Genomic DNA, 25520 nt, shown 5'->3' on the forward strand with positions numbered 1-25520 from the left:
AAAAATATAAACATGTTTTAAAAATTCTAAAAACATAAACATGTTCTTCTTTTCTTCATCATGGTTCTGAAGTGCTGTGTAATAACAAAAAAAAAAGTAAGACTTTAATGTGTGTTTTCTATGGTAAAAAACACACACACTACAGTATCTTATTCTGTTTGTTGCTGTGTGATCCTGCACTATGGATGCAGAAGGTCTCCAACATGCATTGTCATCTCCTGCCAATATGTCTTATTTCTATACCCAGCACCCTCATCATTAGATCTCTCATATTGTGACTATTCATGATAGTAATTATCGGGATTCCGACCCCGATAATTAACATTCTAACTCGATGCAAGCGTGGAGACAGCTTATCCGAAAATCAGCTGTCTCCCCGAACTGTTTCACTGTTCCTTTCAGAGCAGTGAGACAAGTGCACATGCGTAACCTACAGGTCACGCATGCGCACAAGAGCCCCGTCGTGTAGAGGAAGGAGTCGGACAGGGGTGGAGGGATCCGAAAGAACCCTCTTCGCTATACGGGACTCCTTCCCATAGGAAGGAGTAGGTTGCGAGCCCGGAGCCAGAGCACTTGTCATCTAAAGATGGCGAATACTCCTGCACTCAAGCCTTGAAAATATTGTATTTTCGGAGCTTGATTAATTCTGACCCCATACTAGTGTATGGGGACAGTGGCCCATTCAGCGAGAGGAAGGTAAGCAGGAGATATCACGGATACCTTCTTGATGAATGGCCCGATAACTTAATTTCTACAATTGCAGGTGAAAATGTTCATTTTCCCCTGCTTTTATAGAAATTAAGTGATGATGAATAGGCCCCTATATGATGAAACAAGGGATGCACAGGATGTTATTGTTCATTTACTTATTTAATCAGTATGTGAGTTAATATATTCCCTATCCTGCATTACCTAATATCACATAGACAGCAGGCGCGTTACCAAATGGGATAGGCCATCCCCTTCCCCAAGTTCAGTCATACATTGTGTGGCTGCACAGTAACTGGGTATGAGATCTTCTTACACAGTAGCAAACTGATTGGTGGATGGTGCTGGTCATTCACAAGATGGAGTAGCTGGAGGTCTCCATACTTTAATTAGTGAATGTCTGAAACTATCCACTAATCAGAGTGCAGGCTGCTGTCACATGGCCTGTACAGTGCACAGACAGACTGCAAGACACCACAGGAGGGGTAAGTTATTTAATTGTTTCACCCTACAGATATGTGATCTAATTTCATAATAATTATACCAATAAACTTTTGGAAGTGGGCTCAGGGCCTGATTCAGAGCCGCTCGTAAGCGGGCGCTCGTTCACTCCGAGCGATGTTCGCACATCTGCGCATGCATATGGGTTGTAATGCGCATGCGCCAACCAGTCAGTGCGGTCGGAAATCGTCTGCTCGCAAAATAGCGAATGCCTGCTAATTTGAGTGACATGATAAGGCATTTGTGGGTGGTAACAGGGGAAGGTGCTTGAAAACTGGGAGTGGAGATCCGAACGCAGGTGTGCCAAATGGTCAAAACGGGCATTTTAAGGGTGTGCATAATTTACAAAGCAGCGTCATCGACCACGTCACTTGGTTGTCTTTTAGTCTGAACTGCTCGCATGATTGCGGTAGGAAAATGCTACCAGAAGAATAGCGAGCAGTTCATACGCCTTTCGATGTACTCGATTAATCTAATAAATAGCGGAGATGACGTATGATGCGAGCGGCCAAGGGGCGTCTTTACAAAATAGCGAGCGCATGTTTTGTTCGCTCGCTCAGACATAGAGGCGTCAACAGACCGCAAAGAGCGAGCGCTCAATTTAAATAGCCAGCCCCTTTTTCTGAACGACCGTCCACAAATTCCAGCTCTGAATCAGGCCCTCAGTCCAGGGTCGTATCTATAATGGGTGCAGGCTGTGCGGGGAACATGGGCCCCTGGGTCAAAGGGGGCAACGCACTGCACACCCTGCACCCATAATATTACGTACCTCTCCAGAGTCGCACATCAGTGCGGGGGTCCTGCGCTGTAAAACGACCACGGTGGCCATTTTCCTGTTGTTTGCGCATGCGCAGTACAGGGAAAATGGCCGCCTCTGCAGTGCCCAGAGTCTATACCTCCAGCGCTGGCCGCGCACAGCTCAGTGCACTGCCGGCCGCCGGGCGGAGAGGAAGGGGCCTATGTCGGAGACTGCACACGGGCCCCCTCCTCTCTAGAAACGGCGCTGGCTCAGTCTCATAATTACTTCAGAGATCTGATTTTATATTATATTATATAGAAGGTAGATTTAAATTATATTATGCTGTATTATATTATGTATATTATATTGTGCTGCTAGAGATCTACGGTCTCATTTAGCATTATTGCAGAGATTGGTAAGGAGGGGAATATTTTACATTATAATGTCATCAGAGATATGGGGCCTGATTTTGAATTACAGAGATTGAAGTATGGGGTACTCTATATTAAAATGCCAACAGAGATCTCATGAACAACCATGGCTGTGTATGAATCTAATAATTAAGACACTTTCATAGAGGAGCTGACTATAAAACCTCAAAGTTCAATATTATCACCAGCATCAATCAACTGATTTGCTGAGTGACAGACATGAGCCCTGAGATGTATAAGTCACCCTCTTAGAATTTACCTTCTTCATCCAGCGAGAAGTCTAAACTATTCCTGCTGGGAGGTGGTGGCATAATCTGTAGAGCACATCCTCAGAGGTGACCTCAGAAGAATAGAAAAGAAAATGTGTTAAAATTATACTCTTAACTTATAAAGAGAATATACACATACAATATAAACATGAATACAAAAACCATCAGCTTAAAACCATCTCTTCGTTCCATAACCATCTTCCAGGTGTTAGGCCATCTCGCTCCATGCAGTTGGAAGGCTGGTGTTCTGGGGATGGTCCTCCAGTTGGAGCCCACATATGAGAACCCTCTGAACAGCTCCTGGTCCATTGAGCTCAGTGGTGTTATCTGAGCCTCTGCTGCTTCCATCTCCTCGATGTTACATCCTCTGGAGCTGTGTTCAATGGTGGGCTACAGGAAGAAGAGACAAATAAACATCCATGTACTCAAATCTGATTTCAAATTCATAAAAGCTAAAAGTGTTAGAAAAAAGTAAGATGTGACATGTATCTATGGATCCGCTGATAGCACAGACTAATGTAGTGTGGTTCTGCCTCTCTATAAAGGGTGCGGGGTGTGCGGTGCATATATTGTAGGCTGCAAAGTCTACTGGCGCCCAAACCATACCAGGGCCAAAACTAGGATTTTTCACACCCGCGGGAAGGCAGTAATTTGGCCCCTCCCCCCCAAATAAACAACAAAGAAGACATTTTTTTACGTGCAATGCATGTGCACTCCTGAAAAAATTGTGTTGTTTCATGTATTACATTACGCCACACAGTAACGCCAACAACACATTATACCACAGTAATGTCCCTTACAACACATTATGTCACACTAATGCCCCTTACACATTATGCCACAGTAATGCCCCTTAAACATTAAGCCACCTTAATACCCCTTACACATTATGCCACAGTAATGCCCCTTACACATTATGCCATAATAATGCCCTCTTACACATTATGCCACAGTAATACCCTTTACACATTAACCCACCATAATGCACCTTACACATTTATATCCCCCTTCCTTCCCCGAAGCCTCTCACCTTGTTCCCAGGATTTGAAGCCTCTCACCCTAAAATTTGGAGCTGCACGCCGCATTGGCAAGCTTGCTTTCCAGCTAAGGATTTGGGGCCACATGCCTGCATTGGCAGGCAACCGTCCACAGCCCTTGAGAGACAAACACCACCATCATTCTAATGCGATACCGGTCACGGGCCATTCAGAACTTGCAGACTGGCAGCCGCTGCTGATTTGCAGCTGGCCCATGAGTTCTGATTGGCTCTCAATTGGCGCTACAAGAGAATGATTGCAGCTCTGTGTCTCTGCAGGGCAGCGGGCGGCTGCCTGCCAGTCCTGGCGTGTGGCTCCAAACCCACACTAACAGCCAGGTACCTAGGCCCCCGCTCAACAGCTTGTTCTCAGTGCCCCCAAGACCAGCGTCAAGGGCACGTGCCCCCCTAGTAGCTACCCTGACCATACACCCTGCACCCATGTTCAATACTTAGCTCTCCGGAGTTCCATGTTGGCAGTGGCTGGACTCAATATAATAATGTATATGAAATCACTTACTACATATGGGTGCAATGTGATTGCATTTATTTCACTAGCTAAATAAAGCAGGTAATGCCACAGTGATCACCATGTGGATAGGCTGAGCGATGTCCTCTCATCATAAAATGATAGTTGACTTTCATCTTTTTATTATATTTGTAAATGACCCTTATTATCTTTAAATGCATTAATTGTGCAAAACTGCATTTTTTCCTATACTTACTGGGTCAGGGACATGTGGTGGTGGGAGTCTAAGGGCTTCCAGCGAGACCCAATCCATACGCTGGAACAAAGGATGCTGGCGGATGTTTCCGGTGACTCCCAAACGCCTGGATGGATTTTTACACAGGAGCTGCTTAATGATGTCTTTAGCCACAGCTTCTGCCTCGTGGAACCGTCTGGGATGGAAGCGACGGGTTCCGGTAATCATTTCATTAATGATGACACCAAATGAATACCAATCCACTCCAGCGTTGTACTCCTCTCCTGCCAGCATCTACCATAAGAGAGATATTATAGCACATTGTTACTCTATCATTATCTACTATATGCATGTGTCTGTGTCTCATTGGCACTAGTTCTTTGCTATTATCATCCCACCTCTGTCAGTAGGTAACACTTTGGGCAGCATTCTATTAGCTGAGTCTTTGCCGCAAATTGCTTAAAGTGGCTAAAAACGTCACAACCGTGACTAGGAATGGTCATAATGTTTTATTTGTGTGTGGTGTAACCATTTTTTTCTCCATATGGAGAGTTTTTTCTATGTTTTAGAAAAGATTTTTACATTTTATGCCTAAAAGTGATGTATACACTGTATTTTGCAGTCAAAACAAATGGCAAAAAACATTGATTAATAATGTAATAAGTGTATGTGACATCTGCAAGGCGTAAGCCGGAGCATATGCTGCTGATAGTAATAATATATTATACCCCTCACCTCTGGTGCCATATATCCAGGGGTTCCAGCGTATGCTGTGGCTGTCTGGTCACCAAAGATGTTATCGATTGCCAGGCCGAAATCAGCAATTTTCAGATGACCAGACTCTGCCATCAGGATGTTATCTGGCTTTAGGTCTCTAAAAAGAAAGATTTATAATAAATGAGAACTGTTTTGTCTAGTGAGAAATATATACTGTACATGAATTACCAGTAGTATTACAGGAGTCACATTTTGCAGACAGCGCCACCTAGTGATTACAGTGATTTCAGTTCTTACTTTAAGCGTAATAAGAAAGTGCACATCACTGTGACCTGATTATGTATGAAATTGGAATTATTAGTATAATTACCGATGGATGACACCCTTAGAGTGCAGGTGTTGTACACCACATGTGATCTCAGCTGCGTAGAACCTTAAAGAGAGGAAATGACTGTAACTTGTTGACATTAGAGAAAGGTAGAAAACCTGATATTCCCACTTACCCCCTCATGTCATAACACTGCCCCTGTCACATGACACCCTATTATCACTGACACATTCTCACAACTATGCCCCCACATGATCAGCACATTGACATATATGCAAGACATTCCATGATCTAATAGGCCATATGTTAGCAGGGCTATCAAGACAATGGTGGGACCAGGTGATATATAGGGGGTGTGGTCAAATCCCCCTGAAAAAAATTAGTGGAAAATACTATGTGCACCTGCAAAGGGGGGTGTTTATCCCCCTCGACAGCTGGCCCAGGCACCCTGCCAAGCCCCTCAAACAAGTCCAGGTCCCGGTAATTAGTATCTGCTCCCCCTTCTCTCTGTGCCCCTGCATGTTATTCTATCCATACTCACATTCCACATAAAGACTTAATTAAGGTGATCAGACCGTACCTTAATGAAAAGATTACATTGAACATTTGCCATTCTCTGGAGAGGATGGCCCAGGTGTATGGGATGGGGGCATGTACATTAAAGTCTGCATTTTATTTAAGTCTAACTCATTTCAATGCAGATGTAATGCAGCTCAAAACTGAGTATTATTATCTTAAACAAGCTCTATTGAAAAGGACAAGGTACCCCAGTAATGTTAGCTGCTGGGCCATCTAGCATCCCAGCTTTGGGTAAAGGTGTAGGGGTAGGAAATATTAAGGGGAATTTACAAAAGGTGTACAACCCTTATACTGTCCCTATCTCTGCACACCCTGTTACAGTTCATTTCAGTACATGTCTGTTGTATTTGAGGTGCTTACGTTGCGCTGGTGATGTCCAAGCGGCCTTTCCTCTGCAGGAACTGGTATAAGTCCCCGCCACTCGCGTATTCCAGACCCAGAAATAGATGGTTCTGTTTCATTGGACACACACAATAGTCATATAATACATTTTATTAGGAGAACATGGCAACAACTCCAAGTGAGCGAACTGGCTCATAGTAACATTATTACCCAAGAAGAGATGAATCCTGTATATGTTAGATGTGTAAATATAAATAAAGAATCCCAACTAATGATCCTTGTCTAAGAAATACACTGTACCGTGGTCTGGAAGGCAAGGTGACCATGGATGAGGAAGGCACTACCAGACGCAACCTCTAGCACCCTGCGCTCCACAAACACCAGCTCCGGGTCCTTCAATAGCAGATTTCTCTTCCTGATGACCTTCACTGCCAATCGCTGACCAGTCAGAGAGTCCTCAGCCAGCAGGACCTACAGGTGATAGAGGCATACACACACAATCATATTTCTACTTACATTTTATTACCTCCATACGCATCCAGGTAGCTCCATATCTTTAGAGGTTAGCGGTATATTGTATTTCCAGTGTCATTAAAGTAAAAAAAAATGTAATTTTTACATATTATTTGATTCTATAACAGAGTAGACTGTGGATGATATTTCTGTAAATGACAATAGTAATATGCAGTCAGCCAGCACAGGAGTAAGGCCTACCCGGCTACTTTCCTGGAATGAGAATCCAGAATATTCCCAGATTAATGATGTGACTGAGGGTAATAGTGCCATTAAGTCCTGCCCCCACTGCAGGGCCGGATTAAGGGGGGGGGGGGGTGACGGGGTGGTTGTCCCTGGGCCCCACACACGGAGGGGCCCCTACACTTGATCAGTGTGACCCTGCCGAGAACAGGTGTCCAGTGACAGTGCCGCTGCATACAGCTCAAAGTGGCTCCCGAGTCTTCTTCTCACCGGCGCCACGTGACACATTACGTTCGTGACGTCGATTGGAGGACCAGGCAGCAGCTCTGCCGGGAGGAGGTCACGCCCGCACGCCGTCACTCAGATAAGTCAGCGGCAGAGTCTTTGGGGGTAGGAGGGCAGGAGGCTTAGGGGGAAGGGGGGAAGCTCCATGTGGCTTGAAGGGGCCCCCGCAATTTAAGGGGCCCCCACAAGCCTTAATCTGGCCCTGCCACACTGCTTTATGGTGATGCTTAATGACGTACATGGAGTGACAATGATAATATATTCATGATGCCTCCTTTACTACAATGTCTGAGTCACACAGTTGTTACCTGAGTTATGTAACCACAGTCACATGACTTACCTTCCCAAAGGTGCCCTGGCCCAGTAGATGGCAGAAGGACAGCCTCTTGATGTATGTAGAGACTGTTTCTCCAGGAGCAGCTTCCTGAACACCACTTCCTCCTTAAAGGGATAAAAAAGTGAACAATGTAACATTTACTATTCAGAGTTAGGGCTCTATTTATTATCATTAGTTTTACTAAAATTAAGTGAAAAAGGGTGTTTTCACACCCTTTTCACAATATTTTAGTTTCACCTAAAGTTACTACAGGGAAATTGGAGTACAATTCGTAAAATTCTACTCCAACCCCTACGTATCACTTATTTTTAGTAATCAGATCGCATTTCCCATAATTGGAATGGGAAATGCGATTTTGTGTGCAAGTTACTAAAAATAAATTGTGAAAAATATACCTGGGGAGGCCCTGTGATAATAACGCCACCTGGAGGTGGCATTATCCAGGGTCTCCTCCGGTTACCGGACTCCTGCTCCACTCTAACATGCAGAGCAGAGCCCGGAGTTGGCCCCAGTGATCAGCTGTGTGGTGGGGTAATCATTTAGCAGTGGATGGGAACTGTTCATTTAATGATGAGGGATATTAATATAATAGTGGCATCTTGGCAATGTCTATTCATTTAAGGTGGGGATGAGGGATATTTATTAAATATTGATGTTATTATGGGCTTTATAGGATGGAAGGTATATTTATTTATTGGGGATGGCTACATGGCATCAACAGTGGTTATGTTTATTATGTTGGTCTCAGAATGGGAGATGTGAAATGACTGAGCAGTGAGCGCTGTATACCGTGATCACTCGCACCGCCGGTATTCTGTGCTGACTGCCCCAAGTCCTGACAATGCGCTTGTGCTGCTGCGCAGTGTGTAACTTCCCGTGTCCCCATACAACTGCATGCCTGAAAACTCTCTGTAACCCTGGTTGTCTCTAGAATATGTGTTATTTATAGAGATGAGCGGTTCGGATTCTGTGGAATCCGAACCGCTCCGAACATTGGGGATCCGAGTCCACCCGAACCCTGTTCGGGTGTTCACCGCCTGACTCGGATCCCCGTTCGGGGCCGAACGGCGGCCGCCTGATGTCGGATTCTCACTAGAGAATCCGACATCAGGTCTCCTCGCGTGTAGGGCAGAGCGCAGTGATAGCACTCTGCCCTACACAGACACAGACACACAGCCGCCAGCGGCAGCTGTGTGTTTGTTACAGCAGCCAATGAGAGTCACACAGACTCTCATTGGCTGCTGCACGGAGGGAGCCGGCTGGAGCTCACACATGAGCTCCGTCTTCCGGCTCCCTCCTCAGCGTGTGACAGAGCGGACGGCGCGGGAGCGGGGATACAGGTAAGTTTTATTTTTTTTATTTTTTTACTTGTCAAAGGTCCGGGGGCGCTACTGGGGGGGGGGGGGTCTGCACTACTGGGGGGGTCTGCTACTGGGGGGGCCTATACTACTGGGGGGGCCATACTACAGAGGGGCCTGCTACTGGGGGGGCTATACTACTGGGGGGGGGTCTGCACTACTGGGGGGGGTCTGCTACTGGGGGAGGCAATACTACTGGGGGGGCCATACTACAGAGGGGCCTGCTACTGGGGGGGCTATACTACTGGGGGGGGGTCTGCTACTGGGGGGGCCATACTACTGGGGGGGATCTGCACTATTGGGGGGCCATACTACAGAGGGGCCTGCTACTGGGGGGGGGGCTATACTACTGGGGGGGTCTGCACTACTGGGGGGGGTCTGCTACTGGGCAGGGCTATACTACTGGGGGGCCATACTACAGAGGGGCCTGCTACTGGGGGGGGCTATACTACTGGGGGGGGTCTGCTACTGGGGGGGCCATACTACTGAGGGGCCTGCTACTGGGGGGGGCCATACTACTGGGGGGGCCTACTACAGGGGGGGCCATACTACAGGGGGGGCCCATACTACAGGGGGGGCTACTACTGGAGCAGCCTACTACTGGGGGGGCCTGCTACTGGGGGAGCCATACTACTGGGGGAGCCATACTACAGGGGGGGCCCATACTACAGGGGGGGCTACTACTGGAGCAGCCTACTACTGGGGGGGCCTGCTACTGGGGGAGCCATACTACTGGGGGAGCCATACTACTGGGGGGGCATACTACTGGGTGGCATGCTAATGGGGGGCATACTACTGGGGGGGCCTGCTAATGGGGGACATACTACTGGGGGGGCCTGCTAATGGGGGGCATACTACTGGGGAGCATTCAACTGGGGGCACTGCATAGTGGACCGTACTACTAAGGGGACTGCATAGGGGGCACCACTGCTGGGGGACATTGTGTAAGGGACACCGCTACTGTGGGCATTGTGTAAAAGGGTCACTACTGTGGGCATTGTGTAAAAGGGGCACTACTGTGTGTCGTAACATAAATAAGAGACACTACTTTATGGTGTAATGTGAATCAGGCCCTATGTGCGGTGTAATGCTAATAAGATTGTGCACTGTGACTCCTAGGGCCGTAGCCCACTTTGTAAACAAGTACTGTGACTCTGCTGGCCGTACCCCACTGGGTGGGTGCACTACTTTTCATTTCTGCCACTGCTGTGTGGCAATGTGTCATAGATGTGCTTTATACTGTGGTGTCTGTGTCGTTGTGCCGCTGCTTTGTCGCTTAGTAACCAGTCAGCTCACTGCAACCTTTGGCCAATAATGTTGAAAACAATATTATAAGCTGTGATATGGTCTAAATTGACTGGAAATTAATGTTATTGAGGTTAATAATACTCTAGGAAGAAAAAAAAGACCAATTTATGTGATTTTAGCTTTTTTTGTCAATTTTTGTAAAAAAATCCAAATCCAAATCCAAATCCAAAGCCAGTCACCGCAGTTTGGCAAATCCAAATCCAAATCCAAAGCCGGACGACGAATTAGAACCAAATCCAAATCCAAATCCGGCAAAAATGGTCCGGCGCACATCCCTAGTTATTTATTAATGGCAATGTGAAGGCACAATTGTCCCCTGTGGGCTATATTGCACTTTATACATTATATTGTGTAGGAATAATGTACTATAACTGTGAGGGAGGAGTGCTAGTCCCTTATTTTGCCAGGGGCCTTCGTCATATAAACTCTAGGTGGGGTCAGGTAGGTATTTGAAGACCCCATAGCAAAAGTTTGAGAAGGCCCCTATGTAGCACCCAATGGCAGTGTATTACTGGCCTCCAGGGGTACAGGGGAAACCCCTGGTGGGCCCCACTGCCCAAGGGCCTACCTTCTTCTCTAGTGCTCAGGTTCCAGACTGTACACTTGAATTATTAATTATACATATGTTAAATTATACTGCACAGAACTATGATGTATTTTCTACAATGCATTGCTGTTATTAATCTTGTACATTATCTTGCATGCATTAGCAGTATTTACTATATAGATTATTCAAGGGACCCAGACCATGCACTCTTGATGGTTAGCCAAGTCTCTGTGGAGGCTGGCCACAACCCCAAATATGGGCCCCTATCACTGCATTCCCCCGGTGGGCCCTTCATGCTCCAGTCCGAGACTGCCCAATGGTAAAAAATATAACACATATAACTTTGACAAGGTAGATCAGCCCTCCTCAGCACTGGGTCCTAAAGCAGGTGTACCCCTTGCACCTATTGTAGTTAGTAGGGATTAGCACAAGATGAGAAGTCAAGGCTAAAGCAACATGCAGGGCTGGCACGAGGCATGTTCAACCATTGCAGTCAAACAGGGGCGCCACCCCATTGATGGCGTACCCCTGCCAATCTTCCCGATTTTCAGCGGGACAGTCCCGTTTTTTGGGCACTGCCCTGCTGTTCAACCCGCGGGCTGAAGGGTCCCGCTGGTGGTCGGGAGGTTGGACACTCCCACCGCCGCAGCTGTGCCGGCCCCATAGAAAAGTAATGGACAATTCAGTGCAGGAAGAGGGCTGGGGGCAGCCCAGCTACTGAACGAGTGCTGGGCTTGCCCCCGGCCTGACGTTAAATGGGAGAAGTGCCATACAGGCACGTCCCCAATTAGTGTCACTTAGGGGGCATGGTCTATGATAATTAAGCCACGCCTCCTTTTTGGGCGCTCACGACTTCACCGAGCGCAGGGTGAGGGGCATCGTATTCCCTCTCCACACAGGGCGTGACACCTCCTCGAGCCGGCCCTGGTAACATGCAATAGTATGTGGAGTTGCAGCAACTCAAGTTGGAGCATATTACAGTAAACAGACCTAAATACATAAAAAACGCTATAAAGTATTCAGTTATACCCCATGTATTTCATTAATGTAGAGGTCAGATTGTATGCTGTGCTCCATTTTGTTGTGGCTAAAGGGTATTGACATTTAAAATACTCCCTGGAACTACAATGAAACATCTTACAATGGAATTGTTTCCTCTATGAGTAACAAGTAGATATAGCTTATTATGAGCATCTCCACATAATTGTGGGCTATGCAGGGATTGTGCATATGTGTAAATACACCTGTATATTCAGGAGGATCTCTTGCACCAGGGAAAGGGCTGACACAAGTGAGAACTGAAAATAATGACATCTATGACGCCAAGCATACAGATTGTAGCAGTCCAGTCACAAGGATGCATACAACTCAGCGTGTGGGTGATATCTGTATTTAGGGCCTGATTCATTATAGATCGCTATTGTGATCGTAGCTGTGATAATGCATGCAGTTCTGCTGCGAAATATGCTAATGTTTGCAACCACTCAGCCAGCATAGAGACGCCCACTACCGCTTTCTCACATCCGTAATACCTCTCAGTCCTGCGTATAAATCGGTAACAATGAGTAACATCAGCCCCTCACACAGAATTACAGCAGGTCTGACCTATCAAATTTTGCAATCGATAGAGGTTTTTAGCATAATCACGGCCAAGGTTATGGGCCTACCCTCCACATCCAGGTAACCTCTTTAGGGTAGGTCCCTAACATACTAGGGGTCAAATCCAGAGTGCAGGACACCCCCAAACTAGCCCAGCTAAGCCACCCTAGGGCACTGCCATAATAGGAAAAGTGAAGTGTAAAAGAAATAGTTAAGAGCAGCCACAGCTGCATATTATATATATATTCAGGGTGTGCAGTCCAGGAATCTTTCCTATATACTGAATCTTTCCTGTCTCAGGAATTGCAGGTTCCGTTGCATGCAGTGAGTACTCAGGCTGCATATGTCGTCACAGTAGCTAATGTATGCACACCCATGTAATAGCGTTCAAACGGACAGGCACACCTGGGTTTCTCTTACCACTCCCTCGTCACCCCCCCCCAAACACTGACATCCCATCACTCACTCTGCGATGGCTTTCTATCTGCGTGTGTAAATGCAATGCTAACCTTCACATGCGCACTGCGGTGCATACACATGCGCAGTATGCACCATTGACCGATATGCGTATGCAGTTGCAATTGCGATCCATGCTGTTTCAGGCCCTTAGTTCCATATATGCAATGCTGGAGCTATTATGGCCAACTCGCATTGCACTCTGCATTTAAAACCAGACACATGATCATTACCCAGCTGCATGCAGTCAGCTGTTATCATGCTTGTAATTAACCAGTTTATTTAAGGTGGTAAAATATTATGGTTTTACAGATGCAGCAAACAGAATGTATTATGCTATTTATTCATATAACCCGGGTTACTGACAGCTTAACTCAGACCCTCCAACGCATACTTGTCTACTCTCCCGGAACTCTCCCGATAATCGGGTGCTGCTCCTGGCACCCCGCAAGACTAGGCAAGTCCCCCGGAATGGCCTCCGGCACCTCGCAAACCCGCGAAAGTGGGCAGTCCGGGGGTGCGATGACACGATTCGCGCTGAATCTCGTCATCGTAGCCCCGCCCCCTGCCTTATAATGCCAGTAATATTAGCATTCTAAAGCGTGGGGGTTGGGGCCACTATGATGCAATCGCGTTGCCACACCCCCGCTCCGCCTACCTAAACCGCCCCCACCCTCCCTGCTGGACGGACCTGGAAGCCCCCTCCCGAAGCCCCCTGCAGAAAAGTCGGTAAGTATGCTCCAAAGTGACCATTCCATTAGGAATAAAATGCTCTGCTCCTGGACTTCCCTCTTAATTTATGATTGCAGACACCAGTGCTGAAACACCTGTCTCATCAATTACCTAGTTCAGCACAGGTGACTGCAATCATACATTAGGTGGGACCCCAGGAGCAGAGCATTTTGTATCTAATGGAATAGGTCATGTTAACTATGATTCAAGATATCAGAGATTTAGTTGTGACAAACCATTTACTGCACTAAATCCTGCCCCATATGTAAATAACTGGATAAAACCACATACTCTTCAGTAGTAAACATATACCTATTGTAGTCAGCTGTAAGGTGCCCATGCAGGAGAGCACAATCTCTTTCTCATAGTAATTATGCCTGCTGCCCCTTTACATTAAGCATCCTATTTCCATAGCCATGTAACAGCACTGGGTGTGGTTATCATTATCTAGTCCCCTATGCCCGATATCCCCTAACAATGCATGATAAAAGGGAAATGCTGCATTTTCCATCTAGAAGGATTAATCACCCCCTCCCTCGGACACATACAGGGGTATTCAATATGGGAGCGATAAGTCCGTTTTTGCGTTAATATTGGAGGTATGACATCATTATCGCAGGTTTTACTTTTACACCGTATTCAATTTCAGAGACATCGCATTTTTGAAAAGTCGAAGTTAAAAAACGGGGATAAGTTTTCACCATTGAATAGGTGTCGAAAAAAAGTGCAGAATTGGGGTTTAGGGGTGCAGGCTTAAAAAAAATAGCCTGCACCCTTCAGAATGACCCCTTGAAACGATCTGTGTAAAAAAAAAAAAAAAAAAATCGGGACAGCCCAAAAAAAGCACTTGGAATTTGGGGGCCAAAAAAAAAATGTTGGGGAACAAAGTTAAAAATAAGGTGAACTTGACTCTGGGGGGTCCCCAAGTATGCCCCAGGTGTTTTTTTCATTGCAGCTGCTTGTGCAAGTGGGTTTTTCACGATTTTTTCAAGTATGTTTAGCAACTTTAAAATATGCTGACCCCCATTTTCAAGTACCCCAAATTTGCTGGGCATAGTTATTTTTCCCAAAAAAAATTTCTAAATGCTCTTCTGCACCACCTTCTTCAAAGTCGCATTTATGCACTTGCCGCGGCTATTAGAAACCCCGACTTCCTTTAGGAGTTAAAAATGAGGGTACCCATAGTGATCCCCCATGTCTACACATCATTAGGGGGGTCCCTAGAATAATGTAGGGTTCCACCGTATTTAGAAACCAACACCAGACTGCAGGGACAAGTGCTGGTTTTAAATATAGGGGGCAAAAACGACGTGGGGTACCCCCTATATTTAAGACCAGCACCAGACCCAACCGACCGGGGTGCAATGCCACAGCCCGGAGACCCAATCACCGGGGCTCCAGGTCCAAAGCATTACACCCCAAGTCGGTCAGCGTAAGCCGGTGATCGCGGGGGAGTCTGGGACCCCCCAAAAAAGTGTCCCCCCTCTCCCGAGCACCACAGGCTTACGCTGAAGCCTGGGGCTCATCCCCATACCCCTGGAGCGGTGGGTATGGGGGTAATAGGGGGGCCAAATAATGTAAAACTATTGTACTTTACAGTGGAACTACAAGTGCCAGCATGCCTGCCATTTTGCACTTGTGGAACTACAAGTGCCAGCAGACATGCGGCACCTGTAATTTCACTGTAAAATAAATAGTTAAAAAAAGACAAAACACACACACCGTGATTAGTATAAGTTTATTACATACACCTACCCATTCACACATACTTACCTATACCAGAAGTTTCTGTCCCCTTGTCCAGTAGATCCTTACAACTTGGCCCTGCAAGGAAGATTTCATACTCACCTACATCCAGCGCTGGTCTCCGTAGTAGTCCATGGGATTTAAAAAAAAATAAATGAGTTACCCGATCCACGCTACTAGCTATGTGTATGTGTGTTGTCACACATACACATGGCTCCCGAATGGCCACTGCCGGCACCTCACGGGGCATTGCAGTCCCGTCAGCCAATCAGCGGCAGCGCTGACTGTAGAGCGCCCGCTGATTGGCTCCGGCAACTGACAGTTCCCACGTGGTGTGACTCGACCACGTGGGAACTGTCAGTAGCTGGAGCCTATCAGCGGCAGCGCTACAGTCAGCGCTGCCGCTGATTGGCTGATGGGACTGCAATGCCCCGTGAAGTCCCGGCAGTGGCCATTCGGGAGCTATGTGTATGTGTGACAACACACATACACATAGCTAGTAGCGTGGATCGGGTAACTCGTTTATTTTTTTTTAAATCCCATGGACTACTACGGAGACCAGCGCTGGATGTAGGTGAGTATGAAATCTTCCTTGCAGGGCCAAGTTGTAAGGATCTACTGGACAAGGGGACAGAAACTTCTGGTATAGGTAAGTATGTGTGAATGGGTAGGTGTATGTAATAAAGTTATACTAATCACGGTGTGTGTGTTTTGTCTTTTTTTAACTATTTATTTTACAGTGAAATTACAGGTGCCGCATGTCTGCTGGCACTTGTAGTTCCACAAGTGCAAAATGGCAGGCATGCTGGCACTTGTAGTTCCACTGTAAAGTACAATAGTCTTACATTATTTGGCCCCCCTATTACCCCCAAACCCACCGCTCCAGGGGTATGGGGATGAGCCCCAGGCTTCAGCGTAAGCCTGTGGTGCTCGGGAGAGGGGGGACCCTTTTTTGGGGGTCCCCGACTCCCCCGAGATCACCGGCTTGCGCTGACCGACTTGGGGTGTAATGCTTTGGACCTGGAGCCCCGGTGTTTGGGTCTCCGGGCTGTGGCATTGCACCCGGGTCGGTTGGGTCTGGTGCTGGTCTTAAATATAGGGGGTACCCCACGTCGTTTTTGCCCCCTATATTTAAAACCAGCACTTGTCCCTGCAGTCTGGTGTTGGTTTCTAAATACGGTGGAACCCTACACATTTTGATCCCCGTATTTTTAGAAACCACCACTGGCTGGCTAGCCTGGGGCTGGTTTAGCTATTGGAGGGGGACATTATGTCATTTTTTTTCTAAATTTTTACAGATTTTTTTTACAGGTTAACAAAAATGGGAATTTTCGGGAAATATTCTAGGGACCCCCCTAATGATGTCTAGATATGGGGGATCACTTAGGGTACCCCCATTTTTAACTACTGAAGGAAGTTGGGGTTTCTAATAGCCGCGACAGGAAAAAACACCTGGCAAAGCTATTTAAAAACACGACTTTCTTTTGCAGGCAAAAACGGGGTTACCCATAGTGATCCCCCATGTCTGGACATCATTAGGGGTCCCAGGCATATTTCCCGAAAATTCCCGTTTTTTTCCTTAAATGGGGTCAAGTGGCATTTTTAAAAAAACAGGAATAATTTTTCAAATCACTATAGCAAGTGAAAAAAATGCAGAATAGGGGTTTGGGGGTGTAGGCTTATAAAAAATAGCCTGTAGTTTTGGGAATGTCCCCTTAAAAGGAAATGTTAAAAAAAAATGTCCCCATAAAATCGGGACACCATTACAAAAAAAAAAAAATTTGGGGGGGGGTAAAAAAAAAAAAATTATGTAAAAAAATTACCAAACTAACGAAATTATTTCTGGTGGGGTCCCCAAGTATGGGGCAGGTGTTTTATTCATTGCGCAAAGTAGCGGCAGGTGCACAAATGCAGAATTTTTAATAAACTTACTTTAGGGACATCAAAATATGCTAGTACCCATTTTCATGTACCCCAAATTTGATGGGACCACTTAAAAAAATGAAAAAAATAACGTAAGTGCTCTTCTGCAACACTTCTTCAATGTTGGGAAAAAAACACCTGCTGCGGCTATTTAAATCCCCGACTTTCATTTAAAGGCTAAAACGGGGGTACCCATAGTGATCCCCCATGTTTTTACAACTTTAGGGGGGTCTTACAAATTTTTTATGGAAAAAATCGTAACTTTATGCAAATCCAACTTCGGAGGTTCCCGTTTTCGATAATTTTATATTGAATACGGGGATAAGCGGGAGTGCGCCCGATACTTTAACGCAGAAAAAAACTCCGATATGAAACGTTAACTTCGGCAGTGAAGTTAACGTTTCATATTGAATACCCCTCTTAGAGGGGTATTCAATATGAAAGGTTAACTTCCCTGGCAAAGTTAACATTTCATATCGGAGTTTTTTTCTGCGTGAAGGTATGGTGCGCGCTCCCGCTTATCCCCGTATTCAAAATAAAATTAACGAAAACGGGAAACTCCGAAGTTGGATTTGCGTAAAGTTACGAATTTTTCCTTAAAATAATTGTAAGACCCCCCTAAAGTTGTAAAAACATGGGGGAACACTATGGGTACCCCCGTTTTAGCCATTAGTTGAAAGTCGGGGATTTAAATAGCCGGAGCAGGAGTTTTTTTCCAGACATTGAAGAAGTGATGCAGAAGAGCACTTACGTTATTTTTTTTCATTTTTTTAAGTGGTCCCATCAAATTTGGGGTACATGAAAATGGGTACTAGCAAATTTTGGTGTCCCTAAAGTAATTTTTTTTAAATTCTGCATTTGTGCACCTGCCGCTATAAATCTATTCTAGAAAACACCTGCCGCATACTTGCAGAATAGCCCTGAACCTATTTCCCTATTGTTTAACAATTGTTTCCCTTTTTTTTTTTTTGCAACCCAATTTTTAAATTCATTTTTTGGGGTGTCCCTGTTTTTTTTTTTTTTTTTTACTTTTTTTGACACAGTTCTTTTTTAAATGTCAATCTCAGGGGTGCAGGCTATTTTTTTTAAGCCTGCACCCCTAAACCCCAATTCTGCACTTTTTTTCGACACCTATTCAATGGTGAAAAGTTATCACCGTTTTTTATCAAAGACTTGTCAAAACTGCGATAAGTCTTTGAAATTGAATAGGGTGTAAAAGTAAAACCTGCGATAATGACTTCATCATTGCAATATTAACGCAAAAACGATGTTATCGCACCCATATTGAATACCCCTCATAGTGATTGCATTATGGCTGGTGGGGCAATTTAAGGCTAGGTGGTGCTAGGCAGCTGCAGAGGTGAAAGGACTGCAGATGAATAACATAGGGATAAATCACATACCTACAGTATAACCTAAGGCCATCAGGTTGAGGGGGAGGATATACAGATTGAGGGGACATGACAGCAGAAAAGAAGCTACAGAAGGTCACTAAGGGTATATCTTCAGTTGAGCCATGGGCAGGGCCGCCAACAGAAATCTTGCGGCCTGGTACACTGATATCTCTGGGGGCCCCCCTCGACCCCCCTCACCCACACATATCTCCCCTGCATTTGCCAAAACACGTGTTACAGCTATACATTGAACAGAGATACCCCCATATATATATTAGCTATACACTGAACAGAGATACCCCCATACATATTACAGAGACAATCAGCCTTTGTCACCCCTGTATTGCCACATACTACTGCAAGTCATATGTTGTAGAAGTAACCACATTATCATCTATAACTTGCCCAGGACCCCACGATAGACAGATAGATAGATAGATAGATAGATAGATAGATAGATAGATAGATAGATAGATAGATAGATAGATATAGGAGACAGATAGATACAGTCAGGTGCATAAATATTGGGACATTGACAGAATTTTCATATTTTGGCCTCTATTCACCACCACAATGGCTTTGAAATGAAACAAACAAGATGTGCTTTAACTGCAGACTTTCAGATTTAATTTGAGGGTAATTACATCCAAATCAGGTGAACAGTGTAGGAATTACAACAGCTTCTATATGTGCCTCCCACTTTTTAAGGGGCCAAAAGTAATGGGGACTATCAACTCAAAAGCTATTTTATCGACAGGTGTGGGCTATTCCCTCGTTATTTCATTAACAATTAAGCAGGTAAAAGGTCTGGAGTTGATTCTAGGTGTGACATTTGCATTTGGAATCAGTTGCTGTCGACTCTCAATATGAGATCCAAAGAGCTGTCACTATCAGTGAAGCAAGCCATCATTAGGCTGAAAAATCAAAACAAACCCATCAGAGAGATAGCAAAAACATTAGGTGTGGCCAAATCAACTGTTTGGAACATTCTTAAAAAGAAAGAACACACCGGAGAGCTCAGCAACACCAAAAGACCCGGAAGACCACGGAAAACAACTGTAGTGGATCACAGAAGAATTATTTCCCTGGTGAAGAAAAACCCCTTCACAACAGTTGGCCAAATCAAGAACACTCTCCAGGAGGTAGGTGTACATGTGTCAAAGTCAACAATCAAGAGAAGACTTCACAAGAGTGTATATAGAGGGTTTACCACAAGATGTAAACCATTGGTGAGCCTCAAAAACAGGAAGACCAGATTAGAGTTTGCCAAACAACATCTAAAAAAGCCATTACAGTTCTGGAACAACATCCTATGGACAGATGAGACAAAGATCAACTTGTACCAGAGTGATGGGAAGAGAAGAGTATGGAGAAGGAAAGGAACTTCTCATGATCCAAAACATACCACCTCATCAGTGAAGCATGGTGGTGTTAGTATCATGGCGTGGGCATGTATGACTGCCAATGGAACTGGTTCCCTTGTATTTATTGATGATGTGACTGCTGACAAAAGCAGCAGAATGAATTCTGAGTGTTTCGGGCAATATTATATGCTCATATTCAGTCAAATGCTTCAGAACTCATTGGACGGCGCTTCACAGTGCAGATGGACAATGACCCAAAGCATACTGCAAAAGCAACCAAAGAGTTTTTTAAGGCTAAAAAGTGGAATGTTATGCAATGGCCAAATCAGTCCCCTGACCTGAATCCGATTGAGCATACAATTCACTTGATAAAGACAAAACTGAAACGAAAATGCCCCAAGAACAAGCAGGAACTGAAGACATTTGCAGTAGAGGTGGCAGAGCATCACCAGGGATGAAACCCAGCATCTGGTGATGTCTATGCGTTCCAGACTTCAGGCTGTAATTGCCTGCAAAGGATTTGCAACAAAGTATAAAAAAGTAAAAGTTAGATTTAGGATTGTTTAGTTTGTCCCATTACTTTTGGCCCCTTAAAAAGTGGGAGGCACATATAGAAACCGTTGTAATTCCTACACCGTTCACCTGATTTGGATGTAATTACCCTCAAATTAAATCTGAAAGTCTGCAGTTAAAGCACATCTTGTTTGTTTCATTTCAAAGCCATTGTGGTGAATAGAGGCCAAAATATGAAAAATCTGTCAATGTCCCAATATTTATGCACCTGACTGTATGAGATAGATAGATAGATAGATAGATAGATAGATAGATAGATAGATAGATAGATAGATAGATAGATAGATAGATAGATAGATATGAGATAGATAGATAGATAGATATGAGATAGATAGACCATTTTAAAGCCACCCTCTGCTTATACCCATTTTTTTATATTATATATATTTGGCAGTAGCAGCACAGTGTTTTTGTTTTAAATATTATCCCATAATATTCTACATGTAAATCCAATGCAAAACTAATTAAATTAATTGATTTTGCTTACCGCATCTCACAGTTAGTGCGTGTTTCAGTCAGCTGCTGCGCTGCCATTCAGTGACTGTCAGATGCTATGGACTGGTTGGGACTGCCAGCCAGGGAAGGTCAGGTGTCATAGATAAGTGTCATAGATAGGATTCTGTAGTGTGGAGGGACTGGAGTGGAGGTGCTGCAGGGCTGCATATGGACAGTGCATATGGATTAGTTTTGCATTGGACACCATTACTGGGGGGATAGCTACTAGTGGGGGCACCATTACTGGGGGGGGGCTACTACTACTGGGGACATCATTACTGGGGGGTAGCCACTACTACTGGGGACACCATTACTGGGGGGGAGCTAATACTACTGAGGACACCATTACTGTGGGGGACTACTACTACTGGGGACACCATTACTGGGGGGGCAGCTGCTACTGGGGGCACCATTACTGGGGGGGAGCTACTACTACTGGGGACACCATTACTGGGGGGGAGCCACTACTACTGGGGACACCATTACTGGGGGGGAGCTACTACTACTGAGGACACCATTACTGGGGGGGAGCTACTACTACTACTGGGGACACCATTACTGGGGGGGACTACTACTACTGGGGACACCATTACTGGGGGGGAGCTACTAGTACTGGGGACACCATTACTGGGGGGGACCTACTACTACTGGGAGCACCATTACTGGGGGGGAGCTACTACTACTGGGGGCACCATTGCTCGGGAGGAGCTGCTACTACTGGGGACACCATTACTGGGGGGCTACTACTGGGGGCACTGCATCGGGAGGGTGAACCTCTACTGGGGACTACTACTGGGGGCACTATATAAGGGGCTTACTACTAGGGGACCACTACTGGGGGCACTAATTAGGGAGAACCACTACAGGGTGCCCTGTATAGGGGGATCGCTGCTGGGGGCCTGCATAAGGGGGACCACTACTGGGGGCACTGAATAAGAGGAACTAATAAGGGGCTGCATAAGGGGGTCCACTACTGGGGCATTGCATACTGGGGGTACTGTATAAGCGGAACTAATGGGGGGCTGCTTAAGGGGGACCACTACTGGGGGTACTGTAAAAGGGGCACTACTATGGGCCTGCATAAGATTGACCACAACTGGGGACATTGTATACTGGGGGTACTGTATAAGGGGCACTACTGGGGTTAAGGTGCATTTGCAAAGGAATGGTCAGAGTTACGATAAAGGGGTGTGTCATGTTGACATGCCCCGTTTTTAAGTGACCACGCCCATTTTTCTGCCAGTTGTAGCCTTCCCAGTGCTTCTCTGGCTTGAATACATACTGCTTACCTTCCCAACATGCTCCTCCATCTCCAAATTGGAGTTTCTATAGAGGAGTGTATAAAGAGGCGCAATATGAAAAAGCTCAGGGATGAGCTATATATATATATATATATATATATATATATATATATATATAAATGCATTTTTTACAAATCTGTGTCATTATACTGCTGGGAACAGCTACAGGGACTGATTGTACAAGATCCCTCTATCCTGGTTGTTTTCAGGCTGAAAGAAGGATTTTTCTTCATATGACACTATTCTGAGATGACATTGTATAAAATAAGCGTCTACACCTTTATTTAATGTTTTGATGCTTGATGAGTTGCAAAAATGTTAAAGAGCTGTAGGGAGCAATGGCTTCCGCTCTACAGTGTGATACTGTGCGAGCTGGTATTAATGGAGAAGATAATTGCGTTATCTTCTCTGGTAACACTTTGCTGTATATTGGGAATAGTACTGAAAAATGTGGTAACATTCATATCCGCATTGCTTAGTAGAAATTTGTTTGCTGAATAAAGCCCCAACTGTGATATTTTTAGGAAAAGCAACAGAGATCATTATCTACGTAAAAAAAAGACTAATAACAGACAGTCCTAGGTAGTCCCTTGAACAGCAAAGTAAATTTTTTGTATTTATTAATGCATATGTTAATCCATATAAATTAAGGTTGTTTATTGATTAGGCACATTTCATTACTGTGGTTCTTTTTCATAGAATATATGAAACTCTTTTTCTTTATATACTACACTTAAGCAAATTCTCGTTGGAATTACCACAACCCCACTAATGGCAGTATATCACCTCACTAGTGGTTGGCCTTACCCCTAAGTGGGACCCATGATTACATTCCCTTTAGGGGCAGTAGATGTAGTCTTGGACCATGCTAACTTGAGCAAGCAGTTAGAGACCCAAGAGATGGAAAATAACAGATAAAGAAGACTTTTAGCCAAATTAAACACATATTTCTAATTATATTCATAATTTCAGCTGCAAATCCTAATATTGTTATACTGCATGTGATGGCCATAAATGATTACCTCAGATAATATTGAATAATTACTTCATAAAGGTTATCATATTTACCACCAGGCAAAAGGTACATAATTTGTTGGATGTGTGATTCTCATAGGAAATGGGTGTGGTAATTGTGGATAATGGGAGTGGTCTAAACTGTCCAGATTGTTTTTGTTGTTTTCTTGTAAGGTTTGTATTATTCCAAGTCTACTGGTTGTCATGTCTAATATATTGATACGGCCATACCTGCTCGTTCCTGTCTCCTTCTAGAGTTACCAAAGCGAATGACCTCCCCAGATGTTTTCCTTCTCTTCCTGTCTGCAATCATTCCACTGTCTATGCCAATTTCTTCTATCTGATCCTCTCTCTTCCTCCTCTTATCACTGTTTTGGCTGGTATAATCCATAGAAAAAAATTCCTGGCTCCCATCATCAGAGCTGTTTTCCACATGCAGGCACTTCTTCCTTCCTTTCGTGCGAGACTCGGTGGAAATCCTCTTTCTGGCCTTCTTGATCGCCCAAGACTCCTCCAAACTGTCAGATATCTTTCTTTTCTTCAAAGCCATCATCTTCTTTCTTCTCTTGTAGATAGAAAACTCCTCATCCTCTGAGCTCCTGGCTTCCTCCAGATGTGACGCCATCCTGCCGACAGTCCAACTGTCTCTGACTCCCAACTGCCACTCAGAGTTTTGAAAGTAAACAGCAGCAGGTGATCATGTGACAGCAGCATGGCAGCTGATGATGGCACCAGCTATGCTTTACCAGACAGCCCATCACCATAGATGATGCCCATCTCATGTAGCTACATTGTAGCTGATACTGTTACTTCTCCTATTACAATCAATTGATGTTGACAAATGCTTGAAGTTACAAATCAGGGTAATTAAAAAAAACATTAATTCATATACATTTTTGAGCTTGGAAGAGGGCCTCTGTGGCATCACTGACAAATCTCCTTGCTGGACTGACGCAGATGGTGTATCGCTTGTATCTTTTATCATGGATGCTGTTTCATGCTGACTAACTATAGAAGGCTAGCTTGTATAGTAAGGAATTTAACCTTTCAGACCTAGAAATTGAATAAATTATAGAGGCTTAAGTAGAAATACGTATCAGCAACAGCATGACGCACAGTCACAGTGTCCTCTTTAGGGCCATATTCAATTTGAAGAGAAAAGTCAGAGGTTGGACTTTTCGCCATCATCGCCGTTTTTTGCAGGGATAACGTATTGGGCATGTGCCCGCTTATCCCCGTATTCAATTTGGATCCGCAGAAAACTGGACCCGGTGGAAAGGTAAGTATCGAAAAGTGCTGTTTGTTTTTGGGGAAATCACGCTGTCACCCCCCAAAAGATGTTCTGACATGGGGAATCGCTTTGGGTACCCCCGATTTGGCCTGCTGAAGATAGTCTGGGTTTTTACATAGCCGTGGCAGGTGCATAAATGCGCCTGTGAAGAACTAGTGAAGAATAGCACTTAGCTTTTTTTGGGGAGTAAAAATAACAATGCCTATCAAATTTGGGGTACATGAAAATGGGTACAAGCTTATTTTTAAGTCCCTAAAGTTATTTTTTTTAATTCTTAAAAAATGCACCTGCCGCTACCAGCTGCATTCTAGAAAATGCACCTGCCGCTACCAGCCGCATACATGGGAAACCCCCCTGACTCATTTTTGGTAGTTTAAAACTTTTTCCCCAATATTTTTTTTTTCACCCCCAAAATGAAAGTAAATTTTTTGGGGTGTCCTGAGGATTTTTTAAAAATGTTTTTTGACACAGATGACTTTTAGGGGACACTAAAAAGGCTGCAGGCTATTTTCTTTTATTCTGCACCCCAAAACCCCAATTCTGCACTTTTTTCACCATGTATTACATGGAGAAAACATATACCCATTTTTTTTACAAAGAAAAGTCTTTAAAATTTAATATTGGGATAATTGAAACAGGCGGAAATTACGTCATCAGCGATAAATTATCGCCGATGACAGACTTTTCGCCCCATATTGAATATGGCCCATAGTTGTTGTTGGTGGTAGAGTTTTAGAACTATTCTGC

The 25520-nt window shown here is 44.8% G+C and overlaps 1 protein-coding gene across 1 annotated transcript; it reads right to left on the reverse strand.

The window, feature by feature from the left end:
* Positions 1–24107, reverse strand: LOC148521956 (protein kinase C delta type-like). The gene is made up of 9 exons (XM_088474322.1): positions 23714–24107; positions 7676–7776; positions 6655–6825; positions 6373–6464; positions 5476–5538; positions 5124–5262; positions 4410–4682; positions 2639–3038; positions 1–74 (listed from the first exon to the last, which is right to left on the reverse strand). The coding sequence occupies exons 1-8, from the start codon at positions 24105–24107 to the stop codon at positions 2760–2762; spliced, it is 1512 nt and encodes a 503-aa protein (XP_088330448.1). The 3' UTR covers positions 1–74; positions 2639–2759.
* Between the last annotated feature and the right edge of the window lie 1413 nt (positions 24108–25520).

This window comes from Taudactylus pleione, unplaced genomic scaffold (genome assembly GCF_031769625.1).
Source record: "Taudactylus pleione unplaced genomic scaffold, aTauple2 ptg000154l, whole genome shotgun sequence".
NCBI classification, from domain to species: domain Eukaryota; kingdom Metazoa; phylum Chordata; class Amphibia; order Anura; family Myobatrachidae; genus Taudactylus; species Taudactylus pleione.

What these genes read in the sequence shown, in the direction of transcription:
- LOC148521956 (XM_088474322.1), bottom strand. Translation starts at nt 24,107, where the DNA reads ATGGCGTCACATCTGGAGGAAGCCAGGAGCTCAGAGGATGAGGAGTTT. An exon ending in TCTAAGGGTGTCATCCATCG is followed by an intron (nt 5,263 to 5,475) that starts GTAATTATACTA and finishes CTTTCTTTTTAG; the next exon opens with AGACCTAAAGCCAGATAACA. An exon ending in CACCACATGTCCCTGACCCA is followed by an intron (nt 3,039 to 4,409) that starts GTAAGTATAGGA and finishes TTCTTCCTGTAG; the next exon opens with CCCACCATTGAACACAGCTC.